This window comes from Papilio xuthus, unplaced genomic scaffold (genome assembly GCF_000836235.2).
Source record: "Papilio xuthus unplaced genomic scaffold, Pxut_1.1 DF827679.1, whole genome shotgun sequence".
Taxonomy (NCBI): Eukaryota; Metazoa; Arthropoda; class Insecta; order Lepidoptera; family Papilionidae; genus Papilio; species Papilio xuthus.
In genome coordinates this window covers 5,531,635-5,557,017 of record NW_013530970.1, presented here as the reverse complement: position 1 = coordinate 5,557,017, position 25,383 = coordinate 5,531,635, and the positions used below count along the sequence as shown (strand labels likewise).

Sequence of the window (25,383 nt, the reverse complement as noted above, 5' to 3'; positions counted from 1 at the left end):
GGTTTGCTACCCTCCGGTAAGGTCTGACGACGGTCGCTTCTTTTAAAAACCACAAGCTTTATCTGACTCTGTCCCTTTGCTCCTCAATAGAGTTGGGATAAGCCAAAAAAAATGGTACTTAAATCTAAAATATATTATATCATAGTTTTTTTTCGTTCCTTTCTAATTTCATTATAAATTAAATAAATTATTAAGTCTTTCTTAACGAGTATTTCACATTCGAGAAAATATTGACAAGTCTTTTACAGTTTTTCAAAAGTTTGTAAACAAAACATTGAGAAAATTGATAAACGAACAGTTTTTACAAATATAAGAAGCTGTAGGTTAGTAACATAACTCCAAAACAGACGGACCTAAAAAAAATGAATAAATAATTGCGAACTTACTCGGAATCTTTCACAGTACGATTAATTTAAATTCGAATCACATATAGTCAGTATATTAACGTGTAGTCAACGCATAGTCTAATGTAATATGTATTGCGTCACATCGAACACAAAAAAAAAGATCCCAAAATGTTATTTCTTAGTAATGTCTCCCGCGGTACCCACGCGTCGCGTGACAACTCCGATATACTGTTATTCGATACGTCTTGGGAACTTTCCGCATTGTTATATGTAAAGAATAAGTTTTTATTTTAGGACTTTAGAAATTAGCGACATAATATCGTGGATGGATTCTGTTAAAGAGGATAAGCGTAGATGGATGTGAATTCGTTATTATGTCGGTTGATAGAAATGTATGGATTAGTACATACTGTGCCGATCCTCCGTAGGGACAAGAGCAAGATGATGAGAATTAATTATTCTGTGATTCCCGAAGTGATCAAATGGACATTGGATTTCACGGAAAACTCGGCAGAGTACAATAGCAAGAAATAAAATCGACGGAAATTATAAGAACAAATTAATGTAGCAGTAATTATTGTCTGTTATGTAAATTAGAATTTGTAATTTTTGTTTTATCAAGCTTTCACAGCATTTAGGTTTTGTCCAGGAAGTTATCGGTCGCTTGTATTTTCTCACTTGTATCCAAAAACACGTGTAAATTGCCGGTTTTTATTTTCGTAACTCAAGTTTTGTCTGTATGTTTGGATATACATATATAGTGCACAGGGTCAGTCGGGAGTTATCACCAAGAAAACCCAGTGCGAAGCGCGGTATCGATCGCGTCGGGCTCGTCTGCTGCTCCATTCCAGCCGCAAATTACGACATACTTTCGAACCAAGCCATCAACAGTATGATAACGTCTAAAATATTAATAAAATAGTAATGGAAATGCATGTGTTTGCATTTGCATTCAAGTAAACTTCTATAGAATTTATCTAAAAAAAATAAGTTATTTCTTACAAAGTAATTGAATGAATGGTATTTTACGGTTGTGTTGAGGAGCGGCAACACCGCGTGGCGCCCGCACCGCAGCGCACGGAACGGCAACGTGGCGCCAACGTATCCGTCGGGGTGGCAACGTCGCGCCCGCGCCCGCACTGCCCGGCACGGCAACGGCGCGCACTGATTCAGCACTACAGTACACATTCAGATTGGAGTCGGAGAGATTACATCGGATTTATTATTATTACTCGTGCTTGCAACTTGTACTTTTAATTTCAAAGGGACCTAGCTCGGCTTGTAACACGATTAATGCTGCCTACAACTTTTTCAACAAAGAAACGTTAATTACGTATTTCATTACGAAACATCGCTCATCGAATAGAAACGCTATTTTTTCACGTTTTGATCCAGAATAATTAATCAAAATGATTAGGATTATTGGCTGTATGTAATTAATATAAATTCCGTGCATATAGACGCGATTATTTGGAAATACTGTCCATTGTGAAAGGGTGAAGTAAAAAGCCAAACTGTGTTATCGGCAGAATGTTAATTGACGTAGATAAGAAGGCTTTATGTGCCGCTGCCGCATCGCACTACGAAAACAATACGATTTGATAATTTCTCTTTGTTCGATAACATTTGAGCGATAAAACATTGTCTCTGACATAAGTAGGACATTGTAAGGTCATCATATAAGGTAATTATCAGCTGTAACACGTCTGAGTAAACACGACAGGGGGAGCCCAATCCTTTAAGTTAAAAGATCATAAAAATGAGTGTGACGTGTCTAGAGTGGTAGCATTATTCACTTTTAGTCTAAAAAAACTGACTTTTTGGTAAAGGACCAACGTTGTTAACCATCAATTTGACAATTTTTTTCTCATATAAACAGGAATATTGAACACCAAACAGTCACAATTGTGACAAAGTTTTGTCATTTTACATGGTGAGCGTTAAATAACATATTGAAACAAAACATCCTATCTGTGGATGGAAGAAGCTCTAGCTAAACAGTTTGATTAAGGGCCCGTCAATGAAGTAACAGCCCGAGCCGAGGCTCCTGAGGGTCCCTCGAGTCTTGTTACTCTTAAACGAGGTTCAGGCTATGCGCCATCTGCGCTCGGCCACCTCAAGCCCGGTGAAGCTGTAAATGACTCCTCAAGGCAAACAGTGACTACTCCAGTCACAAAAAAAAAAAAAATAAGGGCCCGATACAAAAGGTAGTTCTAGAAACCGCATCGTGAGAAGATTCCTGTCTCTGCAATCCTGATCCTGGTTGCTTGAGTCATGGGATTCCGCAGCCAGTGCTCTATTTTTTAGTTAATATTTTTTATTATTTTTAGGGTTCCGTACATCGAAAGGAAAAAAACGGAACATTTATCACTTTGTTGTCCGTCCCTCCGTCTGTCAAGACCCTTTTTCTCGGGAACGCGTGAAGGTATCAAGCTGGAGATTATTTTTTATATAAAATATGAAAAATATATAAATATGTAACTAAACAATAATATTATTTTATGGCATCGAAATACGTATGGTGGCACAATAGCTAGAAGACCATGAACCTTTTAAACCATGTGTAATTTGATGTATTAGACATAGGTTATTTTGTTAGCGCGTAATAGATAAACAAATAAGTAATTTATTATGAAGGACCGCATTCCAGCTGTTACGTGGTTGTCTTATCGATGTCGTTGAACTATTTGTAATAAAATTTACATATAACCTCTTTGTTCTAGAGCAATAATGACGCAAATAGTTTAATTGTTGGAATGCAAAGAGTAGTTGGTCATATTAACAGAGAGTAAGTAATGAAGACATTTAATAGCGCGAAACTGGAATACTGAACAAGGATCTGGTCTTGATATTTAAATAGTTTTCTTTCATCTAAACATTTGAATTCATTATATAGGTAAGAAGTAAGATATCTCTATTTTTACAAAGAGAATCTATTTTTTACTAGCTATCGCCCGCGACACCGTCCGCGCGGGATTACAAATAGATGTTAGACGATTCTCAGACCTACTCAATATGCTCACAAAATTTCATGAGAATCGGTAAAGCCGTTTCGAAGGAGTATGTGAACGAAAATAGTGACACGAGAATTTTATATATAAGATAGTGATTTTTAAAGTTTTCTACCTGTAAGGATGTGTGGTGATTGTCAGTGTAGATGAGTTGCATACTCATTGTAAAACATTACGTTGCATATGTCATGTGCAGGGCGCATGAAGATGCTGATCTGAGGCCGACAATGCGCCGGATGTGCATTGTGCGAGCCACGTAGCAAAAACCTCTCCCCCACAATAGTGATGTGTATTTTATCTTGTCGAATATCGATATAACAATTCATCGATACAACTGGAATCAACAAATAGCTACAGAATACCTATGTAGTAATAAATATCTATCGAATATGGGTGTATAATTAATTATAAATTTTATTTTGAACTAAAAGCTAAACTTAAAAGAGTAATTTACTTACCTTGTGTTTGTAAGTATTGAACCATTATAAATGTAAAGAAACTTAAGGAATTACATTTTTTTTTCATTGATATTGTTCATTGTTAGTAAATCTTTAAAGTAAAATAAAAATATATATGCCCTTATCATTAGTATTAACAATTAAATAAAAAAAAACGAATATTTTGTTTTATATATCGATGTTTCGCATCCCTAGTCGGTGACTTCCAAGAGACGTGGCATTATATGCAAATAGCCGAGAAGCGACTATCACAATAATTATATTGCCCGTTGTTATAACTATTTGCAAACAGGTATATACTGCAGGCATAGACTAGTTGTTTATCCCCGGCATTGTCCGGGATATATCAATTATCAAACTGTAACTTTTTTCCTTTGAAATAGTGGAGTTTTTTCCATAATACATTTAAAAACTATTTGACCATCAGAATGCTACATCAATCCTGAGTATTACGAAGCCAAGCAAAGCCAGGACATACCGCTAGTTAATATTAAAAAGTTCATACTAATAAATAAAAATACCTTTAACTTCGTTGGTGTAATTATTACTTTTTATTATCTTACATCATATTAAACATCCCAATGTCTGACAGGACCTGATCTATTCCAGGTAGATATGTTTTTTTTTCAACCTATCTCCATTTTAAGAAGTAATTTCGACGTGTGGTTATATTTGCCGGGTGTCAGAACCGGTTCCGTACAGACATACTACATTCACCTTAACAACACGACTAGATTTTGTAAAATTATAATTTAAAAATATTAAATTTAAAAGCTTCTTTGTGAGCTATGAATATAAAGTTTAAATTAATTATTATTAACATATATTTTATAGTAAAGTAGATGCAAATTTGTTTAATTCGAAGGCAACAAAAATAAAGAAACGAAAATTATATTTGGTAGACACATACAGAACTAGAAAAGTAAAAAACTATTGTATAAAAGATACCTTTATATTAAACTGTAGGAAACCAGAAATTTCAACAACTCTGTAGCAAAACCAAACATCGAAGATATCAGATTATTCCAGCAAATAAAGTAAATTAAAACAGGTTTGTTGCCCTCAATTGTATAAGAATAACTTCAACAGTCGTCAACAATTTATATCCTCGTGGCATTTAGATTTATTAAAGCCAAATACACGCATAGCGAATGTCATGTAGAACTTCGTACCAGGAAGGACGACCTTAAGAATGCTGAAGTCCGCAATTAAGCTATAAACAACAGCGCGGGAGAATTTAGCCGCGCGGAGGAAAAAAAGCGCGCGTCGCGGCCCGTCGCCCGGGAAGTGGGTCGAGCCGGCAACGCCGCCTAGCGGTTCGCACGGAGCGGCAACGTCGCACCCACATACATACCACGAGTTGTTTTCACAATTTTCGTTGTTTTGATCGTAATTATAGCGAGTGTGGATATTTAAAGTAATTAATAACGTAAGTTTATGTGCATTATTGAATTCTTTATCTTACATTTTCAATGGCAACACGAACACTCCTTGCTATTACGTCACGTGAATGACACATTGATAACATTTCTTTTACCACACAAAAGGAAATGTTACACGTTATTTTAATGAAATTTTAATTATGTTTTTGTTATTGTATTTTCAATATTCAATCACTTGATCGGCATCTAGTGTAATATAAGACTCTCTGGACTTTTTTCTCTTGATTATAATTACACATCTTTTTCCTTACTTTGATGTATACAATTTAATAGGCTTAGTTACAAATTCCTACCATAACAAGTTGTAAAGCTCACTCAAAGTTATACCGTGCCAACAATAAACAAGTCTGAACAACTATCGATCTATCCAACAGCTCATAGGTTACGCCCACGTTGCCTCGCAATCACTGATTCTAAAATAAAACAATATAGTTAATGTTTAAAAACCACAGATCCTCGTTAATTTATTTAACCATTATAGAATCTTTTATTAGATCTACTAAGAGGATTTAAATTTTAATATGTTATGAGTAACTAAATATATAAACTGGAAGACTTCTGTGACTGAAATTTCTGTATGAAACATATCGTCACCATTGTCATGTCATCTTTAACAACACAAAGATAACTATTATGTTTTTAACAGAAATTTTTGTGTGGGGAAACTCACGGTGAATTCGTTAAAACTTGTCATTTCCCAAATTCAAATTGTGCTCGAAGGACCATTTTTATAATCCAAATAAATACGATAGAAAACAAGTTTATTATTTCTGAAATATCAGAAAATTGGTGATTATCTTATTCAATAAATATTAATGTCTCGTTTCACCTCGTAAATTTTGGAGTAACGTACAATACGTTATTCCAAAATTTATGGACACCCCCACAACTAAACAAATATTTATATCATTTATATTATTATATCGGTATTAACGTTGAATAAAACTCCAGACATAAAATTTGTAAAAGTGAATAAAATTTTTCTCAACAACATTATTCGTCCAAGTTTTGTAGTTATTATTAAAAATACGTTAGCTTACATTATTAAAAAGGTACCACGAAGTTGAAATTTTTTGGCGTGACATGAAAACTGCATCAAAGTACAAAAAGGTTCTATAACTGTACAGAGTGTAAAAAAAAACAAAAGCAGAGCGGCAACGTCGCGCACTTACCGCGAGCTGGCAACGTCGCGCTAGCCTGATTTATAAAAAAAAATAGAATATATATCACAGCTGGCCTAGTGGAAAGTATTCCTAAGTCGGAGTGATCTGGTTATAGTCGGTTATAGCCGCTTGAGTTAGTCTTACTAATATTATAAATGTGAATGTTTAGATGGATAGATGGATGTTTACAAGAAGGTATCTCCAGAACTGGTGTACAGATCTCGCTGAAATTTGCCATAGATGTAGAACATAGTCTGAAAGAACACATAGACTACTAATTAATTTTTTAATACATTGCGGAAGGAGTCGCGTGCGACAGCTATAATTTTCTACTGTCGACAAAAAATTGTAAAGTTCTAATCTCTACTAGGAACCAAAGCTTTTGTAATTTATCTGTAACCACGTATTTTTGTTGAATGTTATAACAATCGTTTTTAAAGTAAATCTCGCAAAAACGTTCCTTGGAAATATAAAAAGGGTCGCTTAAAAGATTTAGCGACGTTTATCTTGAGGTCATCGCTCTCTAAAGATATCTTTTATTACTGATACGATAAAAATTGTTCTTTAAATCGATTTCAAAATTCACTTAAACAAGTTTAATGTTTTGTAAAGTCGTATAAGGAAATCTTACATTTACGATATAAGATATGTATAGAAAGTACACAAAGACGATCGTAAACAAAGTTGTTTTGATGTAAATAAAAGCTTACGCCCACACGCAAAAAAATCTCCCGACGTATAAGTTTATTTTACTTCTGTATGCTGTTTTCTACAAGAAAAAATTCTTTCAATTCCTAAGGATTTTAATGACATAGTTACAAAAGGTAAGACAGTACAATTACATGAGTTAAAGAGAGATTTCTGCTTAAATGATAGAAATCAGTTTATGGATTAACTAGCTGTCGCCCAGACTCCGTCCGCGCGGAATTAAGAAATCTATTTAGTAGCCTATGTGCTGCCACTACGTTATCTATGCTACATTTAATCGTAATACGTTAAGCCGTTCTGGAGATACTTACAAACATCCATCTTAACATACGCATTTATAATATTAGTAAGTTATTAAGGTTTTGTTAAATTGTTCTCATATGACGTTTGGTTTTATTATTATAACTGCAGTTTAGGCTGTTGTAAACAGGAAAATCGAAAAGTTTAATGTAAATAGAGCGTTTTATTTTAATAACCTCGCCAAAAACAAGGTTAATTAAAATAACTGTTTCTTAATGTAGCCGTTTAAAACAATGTTTCCGGGATTCATTAGTCGAAGGTATATTTCTATGAGTTGAAAAATACGACGGAAAAAATATCGTAAAATTTAAATATGGGAAAGTATTAAATATTGTATTTAATTAATGTTAACGAAGATTTTAGCAATATCAATGGGGACTGCGTCCTTGTCGTTTTAATATTTTTACGATCTGGTTACTGCGACTTAGCGACGCGGCGCGCACTTGGATGCGTCTGGTACGCAATGCAGCCGCGCGCGACTGTCGCAGTGGGCGGGCATCGGGCAACAGGCACAGCAAGTCGCAGCGCGCCTGCCCACTACGACACGACTCACCAGTCGCGTCGCGTCGCCGCAGCTGAGTGCCCGTTGCGTTTTTTCCGTCGCACAAACATGGCCGATCCCGATGTTATATCTAACTTCAATCCTTTAACACTTATAGAGGAGGTTAAAAAGCGACCAGGATTATATGAACCGGACCATCCCAGAGATCGTCTGGAAAGACTAAAGCTATGGAAAGAAGTCGGGGCTGCTTTATTTCCTAATTGGAGTACTTTCAACAAAGCGACAATGTATCATGCAGGTATTGGAACGTTTGTAAGCATTTTTTTGGAACATTTAAATAAAAACGATAATTTATAGGGTCATTTTAAGACAATATGTGCTTCATGTTATGGTTAGGATTAGTTTTTTATTTGTTACGGAATTGGTGAAAACATGTATACATACTATGAATCAATTGCAAAATAATAATTAAAACTCGTATCTCATAAAATTATATACAGACATTCTTCGTTCGTTATGTCATATATTAAAAAATCATGCGTGTTTTGTTCGCACAGTATTAGGAGTTTGAATTTATTGCTCATATTAGAACTATTTTAAGTATCATTTAAAAGTCGGCATTACGATGTGATGGCCTTTGTATAAAATATATTTAATAAATCAATGTAATCTTAGATAATAGAATTATTTGTTTATTCTGTAATAAAATCACATTTACATATGTTATAAAACAATTTTATAAATGCGAATGTTAAGATGGATGGATGTTTGCTTAAAGGTATATTTGGAACGGTTCACACGGGACAGATATAGAACATAGTCTGGATGAACACATTGGCTACTCATGAATTGTTTTTTTTAATTTCGCGCGGACGTAGTCGGGCGTGACAAGTTATGTTTATAAAACTAATTTTTAAAACAAAATACAATGAGGCAAATTCTTTTTTAATTCAAAACTTGTGGGAATATAAAAGCTTAGTTTGTTCTATGTAATTAATTGTTATTTACTTAACGCTTTTTATCGTATAGTCGTGACTGAACTTCAAGGTCACAGAATCTGAAGTCTCAATTAGTACGTCGCGATTGTTTAGATAAACGTTTGTTAATACTGCAAATAAAAAAGAAAACTGCTCAATTACTAAAGTATTATAAATAAATTGTGCTTCTATTGTTCTTCGTGAAGACATTTGATTTTTATTAAAACTGTTAAATGGTATCAATTAAAATTTTATCAAAAAGTCAATTTAACGAAAATACAAGGTCACAAAATTTATAGAATTGGTGCAATACAAAACTGTTTTTTCTTCTCTTTTCTTCTATATTAATATTGAGGGAGTGAGAGAGACATATAGCTTAGTGTCAGTATAGTCCTACAGATCCAGAGAAAATGGCGATCACTTCGGGACGCGTACAACAGAGAGCTAAGATCACGTCGCTCCGGTGTCAGGGTGCATAGACGTGTTTACATATATTTCAAGAAGATGACATTCCTCGGTGGATTTGAAGGCTCTGTGAGTGAGGAGTAAGTACTAGAATTAAACCCCACTTAGTACAACAGTGAAGGACTTTAAATAGTTTGAAGTTTAGTGATGAATTTCTTTTAGCAGCACTTTTAAGAACTTAGAGTAATGTTATAGTCAGTTAAGCAGTCCTTTAGTGCAGTTTTTTTTTACTCAGGGACTCTTTAGTGGTGACTACACTAAGTTTCAGTATAACGCGAGTTAAATTATATGTTATTAGACAAAGAACTAATATAGTTCATCTAATTAGAGAATTAGCTTAAGATACGATATCTCTTGTAATCTGAGTTCCATATAATTATATCAATTAAGATAAAGACGCGGCTTTCACTGCTGTTCCCAGTCAGATAAAATATGCAAAACATTTTATAAAGCTTGCAGTCACGTAATGGATTTTTTATCGGAACTCGGGCGAATACGATAAGATGACTTTGCGATTATAAAAAAGTCCGCACTAAAATTGCATCAGTTCTGGAGAATTTTGAATTTTATATTGAAAATTATTAACGTTGTTTTTCAAATTTTTGATAACCTCGAACGCCCATTTATTGGGTTCGTAAATAATTTTAAAACAAAAAGTATTTTTTTTATTTTCTCCCCAGTGACAATACAACAAGCGAAACCCCAACAGAAAGCGATCCGTTCCATGAGACATTTAGTCCTTTAAGTCGAGAGTCAAGAAAGAAGAAGAAGAAAGCACCAATCTCCAATTCGGATGAAAGTCAGCCACCGGAAGAGTTTGAAATGCCTGTCTTCAACAACGTAGAAATACCCAACGACGTGGAGTCAGATGCTGACAAATTATTCCTTCTATCATTCGTGCCCGAAATGAGACAACTGCCTTCTAATATCAAAATGTGGACACGTGCTCAGATCGCTAACATAATGCAGGAAGCTGTCTCCTGTCATTATAGTAACCTAACACCTGGAACTTCGACGGAGCGAAATGTGACAGATGTCAAACCACAAAGAAGTGACAGCATTGAATGATTATTGTTGACCGTTAGTTCGTTCAACTAACCTTTGTAAATGGAATGGGTATAAGACGTGCTAATATGTGCCTATTCGCTGTTTGCCATTTTGGCGTTGATTGTAGCGGTGGTGTGGATTAGAACTTAAAAACAAAAGCTGTAATTTGCAAGCAATCGCCTATCCATTTTTAGAGGTTTACTCTCTCGAAATACTTTTAACAAAGATGATAGTAATTAATATAAGTATTTTGACAAGTAATAAAATACGGTTTTCGTAAGAAAATGTTACGAATATATAAATATATCTTTATTAACACGTTAGCTGTCATGTCGTACTATGTGTCCTACAAGCCATACTTCCATTCAACACCTCGCTGTGGCTTTTAATCGAATTGTTGTATACAGCGTGACAAGCAAGGGCCCATTCAAATGGTTTTGGACAAAAATAAAAAAATATCGTTTTTCGAAAAATCGTTTTGGCAGCTAACGTGTTAAGTATTACGTATGGCTAATTTAACACAACCTAAGGTATGTGTGTGAAGCTTAAAATTGTTGTTAATTATAGTTACAAAGACTGTTAACCTTAATAAATAGTTATAATAAAAAATATTTGTTTGAGTGCTCACCTCGCTATGCTTAGGTACCTGAAACAGACAATGGAAAAGTCAATATTATAGCACAACACGTATTGTTTTTAATTTGCAATGTTTATTAAATACTATGAATGATCGTGACTGGATCTTATATATAATAAAACATAACAATCATCTACATTTTATGTCCTATTTACATACAATTCATTCAGTTTTAATTCTTTATATAGTTCACATAAAAAAAAAGTAATAATAAATAAGACATGTAAAAAACAAGTCGTAGATATGATTTTTTGACGAATAGGAAGAAAAACTTTCTTTGAGGAAAAGGATTCATCGCCATCACATATCAGGTGGGAAAGTTAGACAAAAAAACCTTTCCATCAAAATCGGAGCACCAGGAACGGAGTTATGCGATAACATAAAAAAAATACAGACGAATTGATAACCTCTTTGTTTTTGAAGAGGGCTAAAAAGAGAGAAATTTTTGTTTTTCGAAAAAAAATTAAATCGACAGAGTAGGATTCACAATCAGTTTTAGTGATTTAAAAAAACAATGTTACACGTGTCAGTGTAACCAGTATTCTGTAAGGAACTTGAAAAACAATATCACATATTCCGCGAGCAAGCGAGCGTCCTATTTTAAATTGAAAACAGCCATTATTCTAGAGTTGTGCCATAACTTGGAGAGGTCGGCGCGGTGCGGGGCGGCAATGTGGGTGAGCTATGTGTTCCCCAACCGACCCGAAATGCTTTTCATTTTTCATTTAGGATTACTTGGATATATGGACTTTAATAAACCCGGGATAAAAATTCATTTGAAAAAAAAAACACACAAAATTTAAAGTTTTAATTTAATAGTTGTAGTCTGATAGTTCGCTTAAGTTATATACATAAATATTTTTTACTTAGAATTTTGATTAGATTTTTGTATGCAAATCTTTGTGTATATTTGCAAAATAAACTGAATACATCCACATATCTGATTGCCCTTCAAACGTACCTCAATTGTTCCGAGCGCGAGTTAACGAACGGCTGTCTTACATTGATTTATAAAAACACAATGTTCAAAGTCAATGTTATTCATGATAAGGACACGGACGTCCCTCAAGGCCATAAAACAAGCGCGCATAACGTACGAAACTGACGAAAACTTTGCCTGGAATGCCTGGTTACATTATGCTAGTACTATACGACAGTAGCTTGGACACTTTTGGCTCATTGACGCCGGTTAAAGTTCGTATGCTAGTGCTAATTTCGAGTGCTACTGTCCTACTGTACTGGCTTAATGTAAACATTAGTTGAAAGCTTTAATTTACTATCGAGAAAAAACTTATGATATAAGAAATGAAATAAATAAGTACGATGCAATTTAAATTAATAGTTATTTGATTTAAAATGTTACAACCAAAGTCAGGATTAAAAATATTGTATTTTGTCTTGTAAACTAATGTTTTAAACATAGTTAAAGAAAATAAATTATTTTAAAAATAAAGGGAGATGAAACAAAATGATAAAAATCTGAGAATTTTAAATTCAGAATACAATGAACTCTTAATCGTCGTGGATATCTAGGTTAGGTGGTCTTTCCTCAGGACGTAAGGACCATTGAGGAAATGATGACGCCACCGCACATTACTCTATTTAAGAATACCATTTCAAAATGTAAAAAGCCAAATTCTTTACTGAAGTTTTTTCTCATAAGGAAGTTAAATTCCTTAAAATTATTTTTTATTTTCAGTTTAAATGCCATCTTTATAAGGTAGGTGCATATACTTTAATTTCAATTTATTCGATATCAAGTAATGTACTTAACGTAAACAAATGAATCATATTCAATAAGTAATACAGTTGTGGAAAATTTTGGATTTAGGGGCCAAAGTCGTAGTCGGCACAAAACGAGCGTGCACAAACAACACAAGAAAAAGTCAAGCGAGACTTGTTTGTGTGCAGTGCGACGTTGCCGCACCGTACGACCGGCTTGCGGTCGGGTGTTGCCGCACCGTGCAGCCGCGTCGGAGCCGCAGCGGCGCCGCACCGGACGCGATGCGGGCTGCGGGCGGCGGGCGTACGCCATTCCCAGCCGCGCGGCCCCCGGAACAGTCGCGCCCGCACTCGCAGCGGATACGCTACGTTTTATGCAACGTAATCAAATGACATGAATTATGACTTTCTGCCTTGACGTGGAAATGTTCATAAGTGAAGTGAAAAAGTACCCGGTGATATGGGACGCTAACTGCGAGGACAATAACCACAAAACTAGAAAACAGCGGGCGTGGACTCATATCGCACGGATGCTCATCACAGACTTTGATGATCTGCCGGAACACGAGAAGGCAGAAGTCGGTGAGTAGCGATGAAGGCAATCGAAGTTCTCTCACCTTGGGTTTCCGAGACCAAAATCCCAGCTTAAAACATTAACATTGTTATCTTTGTTTTTACAAAGATAATGAGAGGGATGACAGTATGTTTTATACAAACATTTTTTTTCTCAAAAACTAAGGGTTTATGTCCTTAATACTAGGTCGATACATGTATCGACCGTTTTTGCCCTATACCAGAAATAAATTACTAGTTGAACAATAATAATACGTAATAAATACTTGAACCGAATATTACAATCGTCGAAAAAAAATCAAACATTTATTAAAATTCTATCAACCCAAAGGCGCCTTTACAATTTCTCGAGTTTCTTCTCTATTCTGCTAATCCTGATACGGCTAAGTATACACAAATGTAGGACAAAAAGGTCGTGACCTAAGAGCCTTGTCACATAATCTCAACAGCACGACTTAAATGTAGGCAGACTATGACTTAGCAGTTATACAGCGTAGGCGAACTTACGTAAAACTTCACATAGCACAGTAGGTGGAAACAAGGTGTGGCTTCCAGCCTACGACTTACATTTATAAACTACTAGCTGTCGCCTGCGACTTTGTCCACGTCTATTCATTCATCTAAACTTTCGTATTAACAAATAAGATTTTAAAAAAAGCAGATAATAAAGCGAAAACAAAATGTATTTAAAATTAATAAATGTAGATATTTATTGTACATTTTTGGATTTTATTGCAACAATTAAAAATACAGATTAACATCAATTTAAATGTTTTAAATATGCATTTAGATAGTTTGAGTAGATAATAATCTGAAGTAAAAGCATAATATCCCGTACCCAAGAAAAACTTTATTTAATTTTATCGAGACTAAACAATTTTCAAATATTTAAAGTAGATATGACTACAATTTGATCCCTTTTCCAGACAAAAAGCTGCAATGCAAATGGCGCAACATAAAGGATTCTTACGTACGTGATCTCAGAAAGAAAGACGGTAAAAGGTATATGTATTCAAAATTCCTGACGTTCCTCGACAACCGGTACAAGAAACAAGATCAATCGGGCAGCGAAGCCGATTCTAAAGAATGGAATGACGAAACAACTCCTAAACACAAAAGACTGGCCGGAAAAAGAAAACGATTCGAAACATTGAGCGAATCAAACTGGGCCAGTGATAGCGAAGAAGTACCGTCGACCATAGACAATCTTAAAAGACGACGTGTACCAGAAAACAAAGATGACGATGAAAGAAATAAAATAGATTTTGTCAATACCCCTTTCCCGGATCCTAGTTGCAGCTATACTGTAGAAGACGAAGACAGGTCATTCTTCGATTCTCTTCTGCCAGTAGTTAGAGAGTTTAATGTCGATCAAAAATTAGAATTTCGCAGCGAAGTATTAAGACTTATCAAGGAGTTTAGACATAATAGATTAAAGTCTACATTGTAGTCAACATTTAGATAGTTTATTTGTAATTATAAGATCATTCCAGTCAGTAAATATTTTTTAAAGTAATGATTAAATTTTTTTGACGTGTAATTAGCATAAGCTTGTATGTACGTGTGTGTGTGTGTGTGGGAGCTGCATAAATTACCGCGAGAGTTATCAGATTCGAGCAGACGTAAGTTAATTATCATAAAAAACTCGTAATGTGCGTCAGGTCGTTAATTTAAAAAGTAGTGTAATTTTAATACATAATTAAAATTTAAAGCGATGAGGTCATTCCCCGATGTAAAAGTAACAAAGGCAACAATTTTACTAACATAAACCTGATTCGCTAGTTATTTATTTGATATTTTAATATATGTCAGTAAAACATAAAAGTTCCTACAATATAAACTAAGGTTGGCTAATAATTACTGCCAATAGTATTTTAACGATGTTAATCCCTTGATCTTATACAACAAGGTACAAACTTATTGGATGTTAGGAATACAACTAGAGTAAGAACAACCAGTCTTCAATAGCTTCTAAATAAAAGCGTGGATGTATCTGTGAAGAATATTTGCATTTCGACATTACATTCCTAAGTTGTATGTCAAATACTTTACAATATCAAATTTATTTCATAAAGCATTTTGATCTTGTAATTCATAAGACGTAGGTTTGTTCTAAAGAACAACAGACCATTCAAGACAGTATAAAGTTTACAATAACAAATATTATTCAATACAAAAATAGATAGCGAACTTATTACAAGAATTTTATGTAACCGTATCCGACAAGATGTCTCTTTCACTCAGCAACAGCAACAGCAACAAGTCATAATAACAATAAAATGTATATACCTCATTCTACGTTCACTCACAATGCAAACGACTAGAGGTGCGGCAACGCGCGGGAAAGTAGCGCGCTGGCAACGTCGCACGATCGATACCACCGACCCCGAGCGTGACGGGCGAGAGAGGGGCCACGCGGGGGTCGCGGGGGCGGCGGGTTGACCCTTCCGATTACAACCGACATATCTATAGGTATCCATAGGTACACGTGTTGTTATGTCCGTGTAGACAGAGCACGTGCTGCGCTGACGTGTCCAAATTGTATCGCATATATGCACAACGAATTTATATTCCCACTGCAATGTTAGTGACATGCACATTATTAAGTAAAATTACGAATTATTTATGGTTGAATACATTTTTTTACACGTTAAAGTACAACACACTGGCTGTTTTTAGGCATTTGAGGACATGCAAGTTGAAAAAATCGTGAATTAGTGTAAGTCAAACAGCACTATTTGTTGGAACACGAATGCGCAATCACGTAAATGGAAAGAACTTTTCAGTGAATAACGTAGTTACACGTTTAAAAGCGTTTTTTCTTAAAATAAGCAGTTGAGTGCAAAAAAATACTAAATCTCAACATTTTTAATAAAATCCCCCAGGCAGCTGTAAGGTTTTTGAAATGTTAAAAGCTCACAATTTCCACATTGTCCGTACTCCTAGCGGACACGGAATGTCTCCAGACATTCTGGCTCGTTGGCAGTGAGAAATAAAATTCTAGCTTGAAAAATATAAGACTAAGACGTTAAGATTTAAAAGTTTACTACGGAAAAATATTGTCCTAAACTTTGAAATAATAGGCTTAAGTTCATCATGAGTTTGCAATGTCAAAACACGGAACAAAAAAATATTTTCATCTTTCCTTTCTTTTATTTCAATTCAGATGTTTATATACTATTGGGTAAACTAATTGTTCTTTCACCATGAAAAAAATAAGAAAAACAACGTATAATTTACCCTTCGATATAAACGACGTTGCACACGGTTTCGGACGTAAGAAGTGAAACAGTCAACAGCGTATGTTTTGCAATACGAAGTATAGTTTTGTGTTTGTTTAACAAACATACCGGCGTCAAGCTAGGCTATACCTACACCGTGTAACCTGTCTTAAACCAGTTACCATGGGAATGTTTTTGCAGCTTTGTAACCTTACTACGTCTGTATGAAAATATCCAGTCTCAAGACGACAATATCACTGGAGTAAAGAGTATTTTATCATCGGTTTTCATTGCAGAAACATCACAATTTAAACAGTCGATATCCACACTAAGCTTTATAATATTTTTGATGAATTACAAATATCTTCTATGTACTGATAGATAAATAATATTAAAATATCTTAATAACGCTCGTTCTTATTTTAACATATTTTAAAGTTGCTGGAAATTTGCTTCTTCCTTGATTAAAAATAAAGAGGCATACTAAAGTTTATTACTGTATATATTTTCACAGGAGATCAATCTTGGTGACTGAACGATGTATTTTAGTAAGTCGTTTATCAATTTTGGGACACTTGGTGATAAATCTTAAGGTAAGTTCCGAATAAAGAACAGGCTTTACTAAACACTAGCTCTCGCTCGCGACTCCTTCCGCGCGGAAGTAAAAAAACTTAATTAGTAGCCTATGTGTTTTTCCAGACTGTGTTCTACATCTATGCCAAATTACAGCTAGATTCATGAAGTTGTTGCGGAGATACCCTCTAACGAATATCCATCTATCAAACAGCAGTTCAGCGTGAGTCTAATATAAAAATAAAATAAAGAAATTAAAAAAAATTTAAAACACGAGTTCAATTTTTTTTATAAACAAATAATTATTTAACATCTGAAATGAAAAGACATTCACACTAAATTCAGTATAATATAATATAAGAATCGCAATGCAGAAAACTATGTCGTAACGTAAAGAGAAATGGCCGCTCCCTACTAAAGATTGGAGTGGCAGTCGTAAAAGTAAACTGCCACTAAAAAACTCCGATAGTACGGCAACGGCTAATTATACTGGGTGTAGCCAGTCTAGAAAACCCAATGCAATAACCTAAAAAAACACAAATACTTTTTTTTCTGAAAACACTACTCCAAACAGGCCTTGTATGAACGTTATTCGATAAATCAAGGCTTAATCCTTATAAGAAACTATTTGTGAACTAAAATCGTACTTCGAAAATGGTAGTGAACAGTTATTACTTTTCAGAACCTTCTATAGTATGAATACTCGGATCATGAATGTTTTGATGGATGTATGTTTGTTAGAAGGTTTCTCCAGAACGGCTCAACGCATCTCGCTGAAATTTGGCATAGATGTAAGGCATGATTTGGAAGAACACATACGCTATTAACCCTTATTGTGGCAATATTAGTTTTTTTAAAGAAAAGCAAAAAATAAAGTTAAAAAACATTTTATAGTGATCGTATATTTTTATAAAGTTGTATGTATTGTTTTTTTTAATTATGCGCGATGGTGTCGTGAGCTACAGTTTTTACATAATTCCAAACGCAAAAAAATCTACTAAAATTATATTTGTAACGGTTAATAAAATATGAAATAAATTTTCCGATGTTAAGTTTATCGTGTTTGCGCGCTATGATTTGCAAAGGCAAGTGGAAGCGCTATCTTTACCAAGTCAAAGTCAATGTCGTGCGAGCGATTGCCTCGCCTCGTAACTCGGAATGAGCTCACGCGACATTTTTGTTTAATTTGCATTAAACGGCCTTGTATTTATTTCAACTATTACATACTATAGAAAAAAGATTATGCGCTCTAGAATTTATTTTATTAAATTGTCATCAACTGAGAGGCTCGGCCTACCCTAAATTAGGTGTGACTAGGTCATAGTCAACTACGCCGGCCCAGTACGGGTTGACTCCACAAATATCTTCTCGCAGTACAGGTTGCATCACGATGTTTGCCTTCTCCATAAGAACGTTAGATAAACGTACATATGTAAATCGAAAAAACTTTGGTACATGGCGAGATTCGATCATAGGACCTACAGACACGTCAAATGCTTAACATCTGAGTTACACACACTCTTTTTTTTAATGCTCGTTTTGAAAGAAGAAAGGTAATGTTGCTATTTGTTACCAAAGCAAATTTACATACAATTTTTTTATATTATTTTTGATGTAACTAATTGCTCAATAGTATATAATTGTTTTTTTTCATTCGTCCTTTCGACTGAACTTGTTTTTAACATTATCGCAGCGATTCCAACTTAATTGGAGTGTTTAATTAAAAAAAAATGTCAACTATCCAACTGACGGAGGTAACCAGCGGCGTAAAAGTTTTTAACAGTTTTATTTCTTTAATTAAAGACCAAGGTAAAAGCTCCGTTCTACTTTAGCGCAAGACATTTATTACTTTTTTTTAAAGTTCGTCCTGAACTTTTATCATATCTTAAGTACGTATCGTTAAAAAAGAAAATTAAAGAGTATTTAATAGTTGTTTTTTGTTAAATACTTGATTGATTATTCTTTAAGTTTAACATAATTTTGCTAGTACATTTAAATTGCAAAAACTATCACTAAGTTAAGGTTAAAAAGTGCACTTTTCTGCATCTCTAATGACATAGATTATTTTGTTTGTTTAGATCAAATTTTTGGCAAACGCAGTATTGGGAAGTATGCCAAATTAGAAATTGAATTAAATCCTCGTATTTCTCTGAAATTGTTTACGTAATACGTACTTCATAGATATTGGAAGGCTTTATTTATGCCGAATAGGGTTCTATTCCTCCTTGATTAATTTCATCTGTTTTATATTAATAAATGCAAATCAAAAACTCAATGCTTAGCATCTCTAATTGGAAATACGTAAACGCCTGGAAGTCCGTCCGCGCGAAATTAAAAAGAAAACTTAATCAGTAGCCTATGTTTTTTATCAGACTATCTTCTACATCTATGCCAAATTTCAGCGCCATCCATGCAGTCGCTAGGATGATATCTTTTACAAACATCCATTCGCATTCATATTACATGGCTATCTATACTAATATTATAAAGAGGTTTAATTATTGAATAGGCTACTCAAATATTTAACTAATTTGAAAAATTGTTACACTTTCTGGAAAGTTACACTGTTAGTGGGCGACGTATGCTATATTTATAACTAGATTTTTTCAATTCTGCTTGGGCAACTGTTATTTACAATAAGAAAACAAGTAATTTAGTTATCTACATTCGATATTGTTGATATTCCTGACAGAATGCATTAGCCGACGTACAATAAAACCATGAATATTGTTCGTTTAACAAGAAATCTTCTGGATGTACATTAACCAAGTAATATGAGAAGTGAATATTTTGCCACGACTGTAAAATGCAAAGATATCGTTGTCTCTATTTTCACAAGCAGAAAGAAAGAGTTGAAACGTCTTTACGTTAGGGAACATACCCATACTACGTGAGCTATTTTTTAGTTTTTTCGACCCTTCCCTCCCCTCGGTGACCACTCATAATACATGCCAAGATCCCCCCCTTCGTTTTTATGTAGTAATTCATAATTATAATTTTTAATTATTTCACAGACAAAAATTGAAAAAGAAAAAGTTTGGCTCATACTCTTCTTTATAGCATAAGAGTGCATGCAAACATAAATTACTAGTGAATTATGTATTATGAAAAAAAAAGAACTAACGACTATGTGACAAATCTGAGCCACCCGCTCCCCCCGCTCCCGTGACTGACTCTAGTATTTTAAGGACTCGCCCCCCTCCCCACCTAAACGGGTCACGTATTATGGGTACGTTCCCTTAGTACCGAAATCATACAATTTGTTATTCGTCATGGGTTTTGAAAAATTCTGTTTATTTAATCGTTCACTAGCAGCTAAGAGGTTTCTAGTTTGAGCACGCAATGACGTGTTTGTTTTTGATGAAAACTTCACACTCAGCTTTTAAAATTTCTCTTTGAAAGTGTTGTAGTGATGTTTAAATCAAGATTTTGAAATCATCGATTGATCGACTGTTTACACTTTTATATATGTCATATAACAATCGTCAAAACATAATTTATATCTCAGTGTTATTTTAAACCTTGCATACCAACATTAAATATATAGTAAAACTGTAAATAAAAATAAATTACATCAAGTTTTACAAGACTAAAGTACGCCATGGAAGAATCTATAGTAGTTTTCAGATATCGTAGTGGCTCTTAAGTTCGCGCGAGTCGCAGGACACAATTCTATAGAGGTAGCGGGATGCAGGAGGGGCACACTTTGAGCCGCTAAGACATTTGAAAAGAGTTATACCTACTTTAAGATAAACAGTGAATGCAAAATTCTAGGTCTACAGTGTTTTCATTGTCAATCTTCAATATAATTTAGCAGGAAATTCTTGCAAATCTCTACCACATATAGTTTCTATACAGTTATTTAGTACTTCCTATTTTACAGTAAATTTTACATATTAATGTGAAATATTTTAGTTGAGGTAGGTTCATATAATATAATCGTATTATTGACGAATCAAAATAGTAATTATATTCAAAAAGCGATAACTTCAAGGTTACAAAAAAATAAAGTAACACATTGGTATTCTTAATTTAAATAGTAATTACTCTAACACGGATATGTTAAAAAAATGTTAAGCGTCCTACAGACGATCAAACTTTGTGCCAAATAACTTTGTCAAATAATTAGATAAGATGGGGTTTCTAAGACTAAAAATGTCTGTATAAACATATAGTCATCCCTGTCATTACCTTTAAAAAAAAAGAGAACAATATATTTTAAACGGTTTGGTTTTAGAAACTCCCGGAGAATGCGGCAAGTTTTACCATATAATTGTGATGTTCGATGAATATATATAAAATTCGAACAAGTTTCTTTATAAATATGACTGACATTCATTGCATTATCAATTAAAGAACGGAATATGGAAAATTTTGAAAAAAAAAACAGAGTTTTACATAGTATGCTTGAAAACGACTTTCTTCAGTTTTATTACAAAAAAAAACTTTATTAATTTATTTTGGTAGTGTAATAAAATTTCAGTGTATAACCCCTGACAGTTATAACACTAGTGTTGATTAATGACTACACAGAGGATATGGTTAATGGTTAATTTGACCAAAACACCGACTACGTTTTTGTTTGCGTGTTTTGATGATGATTGCATGAAATCACTGTCATTATTCTTTTCGAATGACTATACAGGTACGGCATTATATAAAAATATACATTTATAATAGGAGCGTCGTTGGCTCAGGCGTCAAGCACTTGACGTGCAATCTGCAGGTCCTGGGTTCGAATCCCGCCATGTACCAATGTGTTTTTCGATTTCCGATTTACATATGTACATTTTTCCGACGTTCTTACGGTGAAGGAAAACATCGTGATGAAACCTGCACATATCTGAGAAGAAATTCAAAGATATCTGTGAACTCAACCAACCCGCACTTGGCCAAGCCAGCGTAGTTGACTATGACCTAATCACCTTAGGGTAGGCTCCTCTCGGTGGGGAAAATAAGTAACCTATGTGTTCTTCCAGACTATTCTCTACGTGTATGCCTAATTTCGACGAGATTCATGCAACCCTTTTGATGATACCTCCAAAGAAACGTACATCCATCTAAACATTCGTAGTTACAATATTTGTAAGATCTACGTTTAAAAAATATGACGAGATTCGAAGTAGTTTTTTTGCTAATTTATTTAAAGGTCTGGTAAAAACGACTGTTCGTAATGTAGTGTATGTAAGAACGTAAATAAGATATCAAATTCTGTATAAATAATTACTTGGGTAATTAAAAATATTACTAAATCCGACTGAAAATTCATCACCAATACTAGGTCAGCTATTTGGGCTAAGAAGTTACATCGACATACTTATGACACTCATTACCCTTCTACAATGTCTAGACCAAATTTTAATGCATAAAAGACCTAAAATGATGTATTACGATCATCTTATAATACAATTAAAGTGTTATATACTCTATCCACCCCATAACGTAGACTTGTCGTGATACTACGCACGCGTATAAGCAAAAAAGACAATAGTTGGATGTCGGCCATTGCACGGTGACGCAAGGCTCGTGCAGCGGGGCGTCTGTAATATAATAATGACAGGAGAGGAACGGCAACGCCGGGCGCCCGGTATAGCGGGGCGGCAACGCGATCGATCCTCCATACAATTACTATGAAATACAATTGTAAGAAAATATGTATTTAATTGGATAAAAAAAAACAAGATACCAGAATAGTGGTATCACTATGACACTTTGAAAAATAATACTAATTAAATGACACTATATTCGTCGAAATTGGTTCAGCTGTTTAGGTTACTAGCGGTCACAAAAGCAATAAGATCGAAAAAATCATAAGTTGGAATATTATCTTATTCAACTGGTAACTTTAGACTTGACTTTCAAGTCAATTGTTCAGATTATACAAGTTTTGTTAAGAGAAAGGGGTAAATGAACGGCAGGAAAAGCGATGTGATATCGACGTTCGTGGAATGTACAACACCAGAGGACCTGCAGATAAGTTGCTGGCATTGAAGGAAGGGGTACGTTCGTTTATATTGTCTATGCATATAAATTGTGATATTTAAATTTTTTACATAAGTAAGAACGTATTAGCGTGCCCTTATTTCATACATGAACCATATTCTTTGTGTGCAGTCGTGTTACACAGCTCTTGCTTCTACAACTAACATACTAATATATTTGTGTATATTTATTGACGTTCCCCTACCAAAGTTGACCCTTTTATGCATCTTAACGTAAATAAGTCCGTTGAATTGCAAATGCAATAATTCATATAATAAACAAGAGATATAAGTATAAACAGTTATTACGTATTGTACATGTGTACCGCACGTGTATAAATAACGCGATTCTATACATGTTTTACGACTAATATTATAGAAGTATGGAACTTTGTACGGCTGAGAATAGCACAAAGTTTATTACAGCAATGAAACATTACTGCATTGTTCCGAGAACGTACCAGTCGCCGACCGAATTACTGTACAGTTACTGCCAGGGTTGACACTTCAAAGAAATACCAGTAATTAAATAAGACACACTTGGAAATGATGATCGATAAGGAAGTTTGCATAATCATGAGTCATTGAAAGTAAATACGGCTTGACATATGTGAATATTTTGCTTCAGTATTATAAAGAAGAAAAAAACAGAGGTGTTACTTAAGAATTGCACTGCAAAACAACTAAACTTGTTTACAGAGCTTGGTCGATCATATTCAGTGTCTAGTCCCATTAGAATAAAATTCTTAGGTTTACAAATCATCGCCGTATATTTGACAACCCCAGTCGAGATATAGCAACTCGATTCGGCAGCTCGCGGGCAATGGGCACTGGGCACGGACATCGGGACCCCGTTCACGTCGTGTTGACGTACTTTTTGCGATGCAGCGGCCAATTAACTGCAAAATCAAAATTACGAAAACCGGTCGGAGGTTGGCTTAATTGGCTGGAGCGCGGACCGTTACTGAATGCAATGTTTTTAACGAAGGAAAAATTATTAAATTGGATACGTTGTAGCGTGGCTCCACTCCATTTACGCGGAGAACTTACCCAGCCGGAGTGGAGCATTGGCAAACGAGTTGTTGGCGGGCGCACGGAGCGGCAACGCGCCGTGTTGTGTGGCGCGCGGTGCTGTGCGGTGGCGGGGCGGCAACGTCGCATTGCCATTTCACCGCGTCTCGGTACGCATACCCGTGAGATCAGCTGGCCTGTGCTGTACCTACATGCATATATCTTAAACTATTTATCGCTATTTTAAGAGATAACAATAAAACGATTTATAACAATTTGATATAAATGCATAAATCTAGTAAGTCTTATCATGATACATGACACAACAACAAAGACCTTTGTAATAACGAATCAATTTGATATCTATGTACTGTAGATGAAGTCAAACGCAGCGATAAAATGTATTATTTTGATGTAAGACAAATAAAACGATACACTAAAAGGCCTGCACTTTGCGTCTATCATTTTGCTCTTTTGTAATGCAGACCTGAGACCACGTAATATCAGGGGCATTATACAGAGCACAAAAATTTGGCAAGTTATAACACATCGGGAGGCCGTGTTTGTGGTAAAGTTTATATACATGACATTACAATTTATAAAAAACTAGCTGTCGTCCGCGACTCCGTCCGCGCGGGATTAAAAATAGATGTTGGCCGATTCTCAGACCTACTCAATATGCTCACAAAATTTCATGAGAATCGGTCAAGCCGTTTCGGAGGAGTATGGGAACGAAAATTGTGACACGAGAATTTTATACATAAGATGTTCTTGTTCGGCTTTATGGAGAAGTATCGTGAGCATACAAGTGGTTCAAAGATTTTAGATTCTTGAATTACCTGACAGAGGCATTTACGACTGCACAATTTTTTTCACTATACACATTTAAATAGACAATAAAACTAAAATAACTTTTACTACATTACCGACGATCTTTGAAGAAATTATAACCGTATTAACAAAGAAAAACTCAGAGCATTTCATTGTTCCTACCTCCCAGAGAAATATATCAACGAACATTTCTCGTCCCATATCTTTCTAACATCGACAGATCTGATAAAAAGAATCTTTTGATGTTTTATTCAGTTCTGAAACGAAAAAAAAGAAGATTTGAAGCGTTTTCATTGGAACAAAACAGTTCCAACGTTTATAGGTTATAATGAAAATGACATTTAATTTTTTTTTATCACGATTCCCTGATGTTCAAACGACTTGCGGCGAAACGAGTTCAATTGAAAGGTTTTT

The 25,383-nt window shown here is 34.7% G+C and overlaps 2 protein-coding genes across 2 annotated transcripts; both read left to right on the top strand.

Moving 5' to 3' along the window:
• Positions 1 to 7,763: 7,763 nt before the first annotated feature.
• On the top strand, positions 7,764 to 10,876 carry LOC106117768 (uncharacterized). The gene is made up of 3 exons (XM_013312190.1): positions 7,764 to 8,229; positions 9,300 to 9,453; positions 10,054 to 10,876. Exons 1-3 carry the CDS (start codon positions 7,893 to 7,895, stop codon positions 10,439 to 10,441), a joined length of 879 nt encoding a protein of 292 aa, XP_013167644.1. The 5' UTR covers positions 7,764 to 7,892; the 3' UTR covers positions 10,442 to 10,876.
• A 2,191-nt stretch (positions 10,877 to 13,067) lies between these two features.
• Positions 13,068 to 14,868, top strand: LOC106117769 (uncharacterized). Its single transcript, XM_013312191.1, has 2 exons — positions 13,068 to 13,361; positions 14,279 to 14,868. Exons 1-2 carry the CDS (start codon positions 13,181 to 13,183, stop codon positions 14,800 to 14,802), a joined length of 705 nt encoding a protein of 234 aa, XP_013167645.1. The 5' UTR covers positions 13,068 to 13,180; the 3' UTR covers positions 14,803 to 14,868.
• Positions 14,869 to 25,383: the final 10,515 nt, after the last annotated feature.

What these genes read in the sequence shown, in the direction of transcription:
- LOC106117769 (XM_013312191.1), top strand. Translation starts at nt 13,181, where the DNA reads ATGACTTTCTGCCTTGACGTGGAAATGTTCATAAGTGAAGTGAAAAAG. An exon ending in ACACGAGAAGGCAGAAGTCG is followed by an intron (nt 13,362 to 14,278) that starts GTGAGTAGCGAT and finishes TCCCTTTTCCAG; the next exon opens with ACAAAAAGCTGCAATGCAAA.
- LOC106117768 (XM_013312190.1), top strand. Translation starts at nt 7,893, where the DNA reads ATGCAGCCGCGCGCGACTGTCGCAGTGGGCGGGCATCGGGCAACAGGC. An exon ending in AGCGACAATGTATCATGCAG is followed by an intron (nt 8,230 to 9,299) that starts GTATTGGAACGT and finishes GTGTCAGTATAG; the next exon opens with TCCTACAGATCCAGAGAAAA. An exon ending in GAAGGCTCTGTGAGTGAGGA is followed by an intron (nt 9,454 to 10,053) that starts GTAAGTACTAGA and finishes TTTTCTCCCCAG; the next exon opens with TGACAATACAACAAGCGAAA.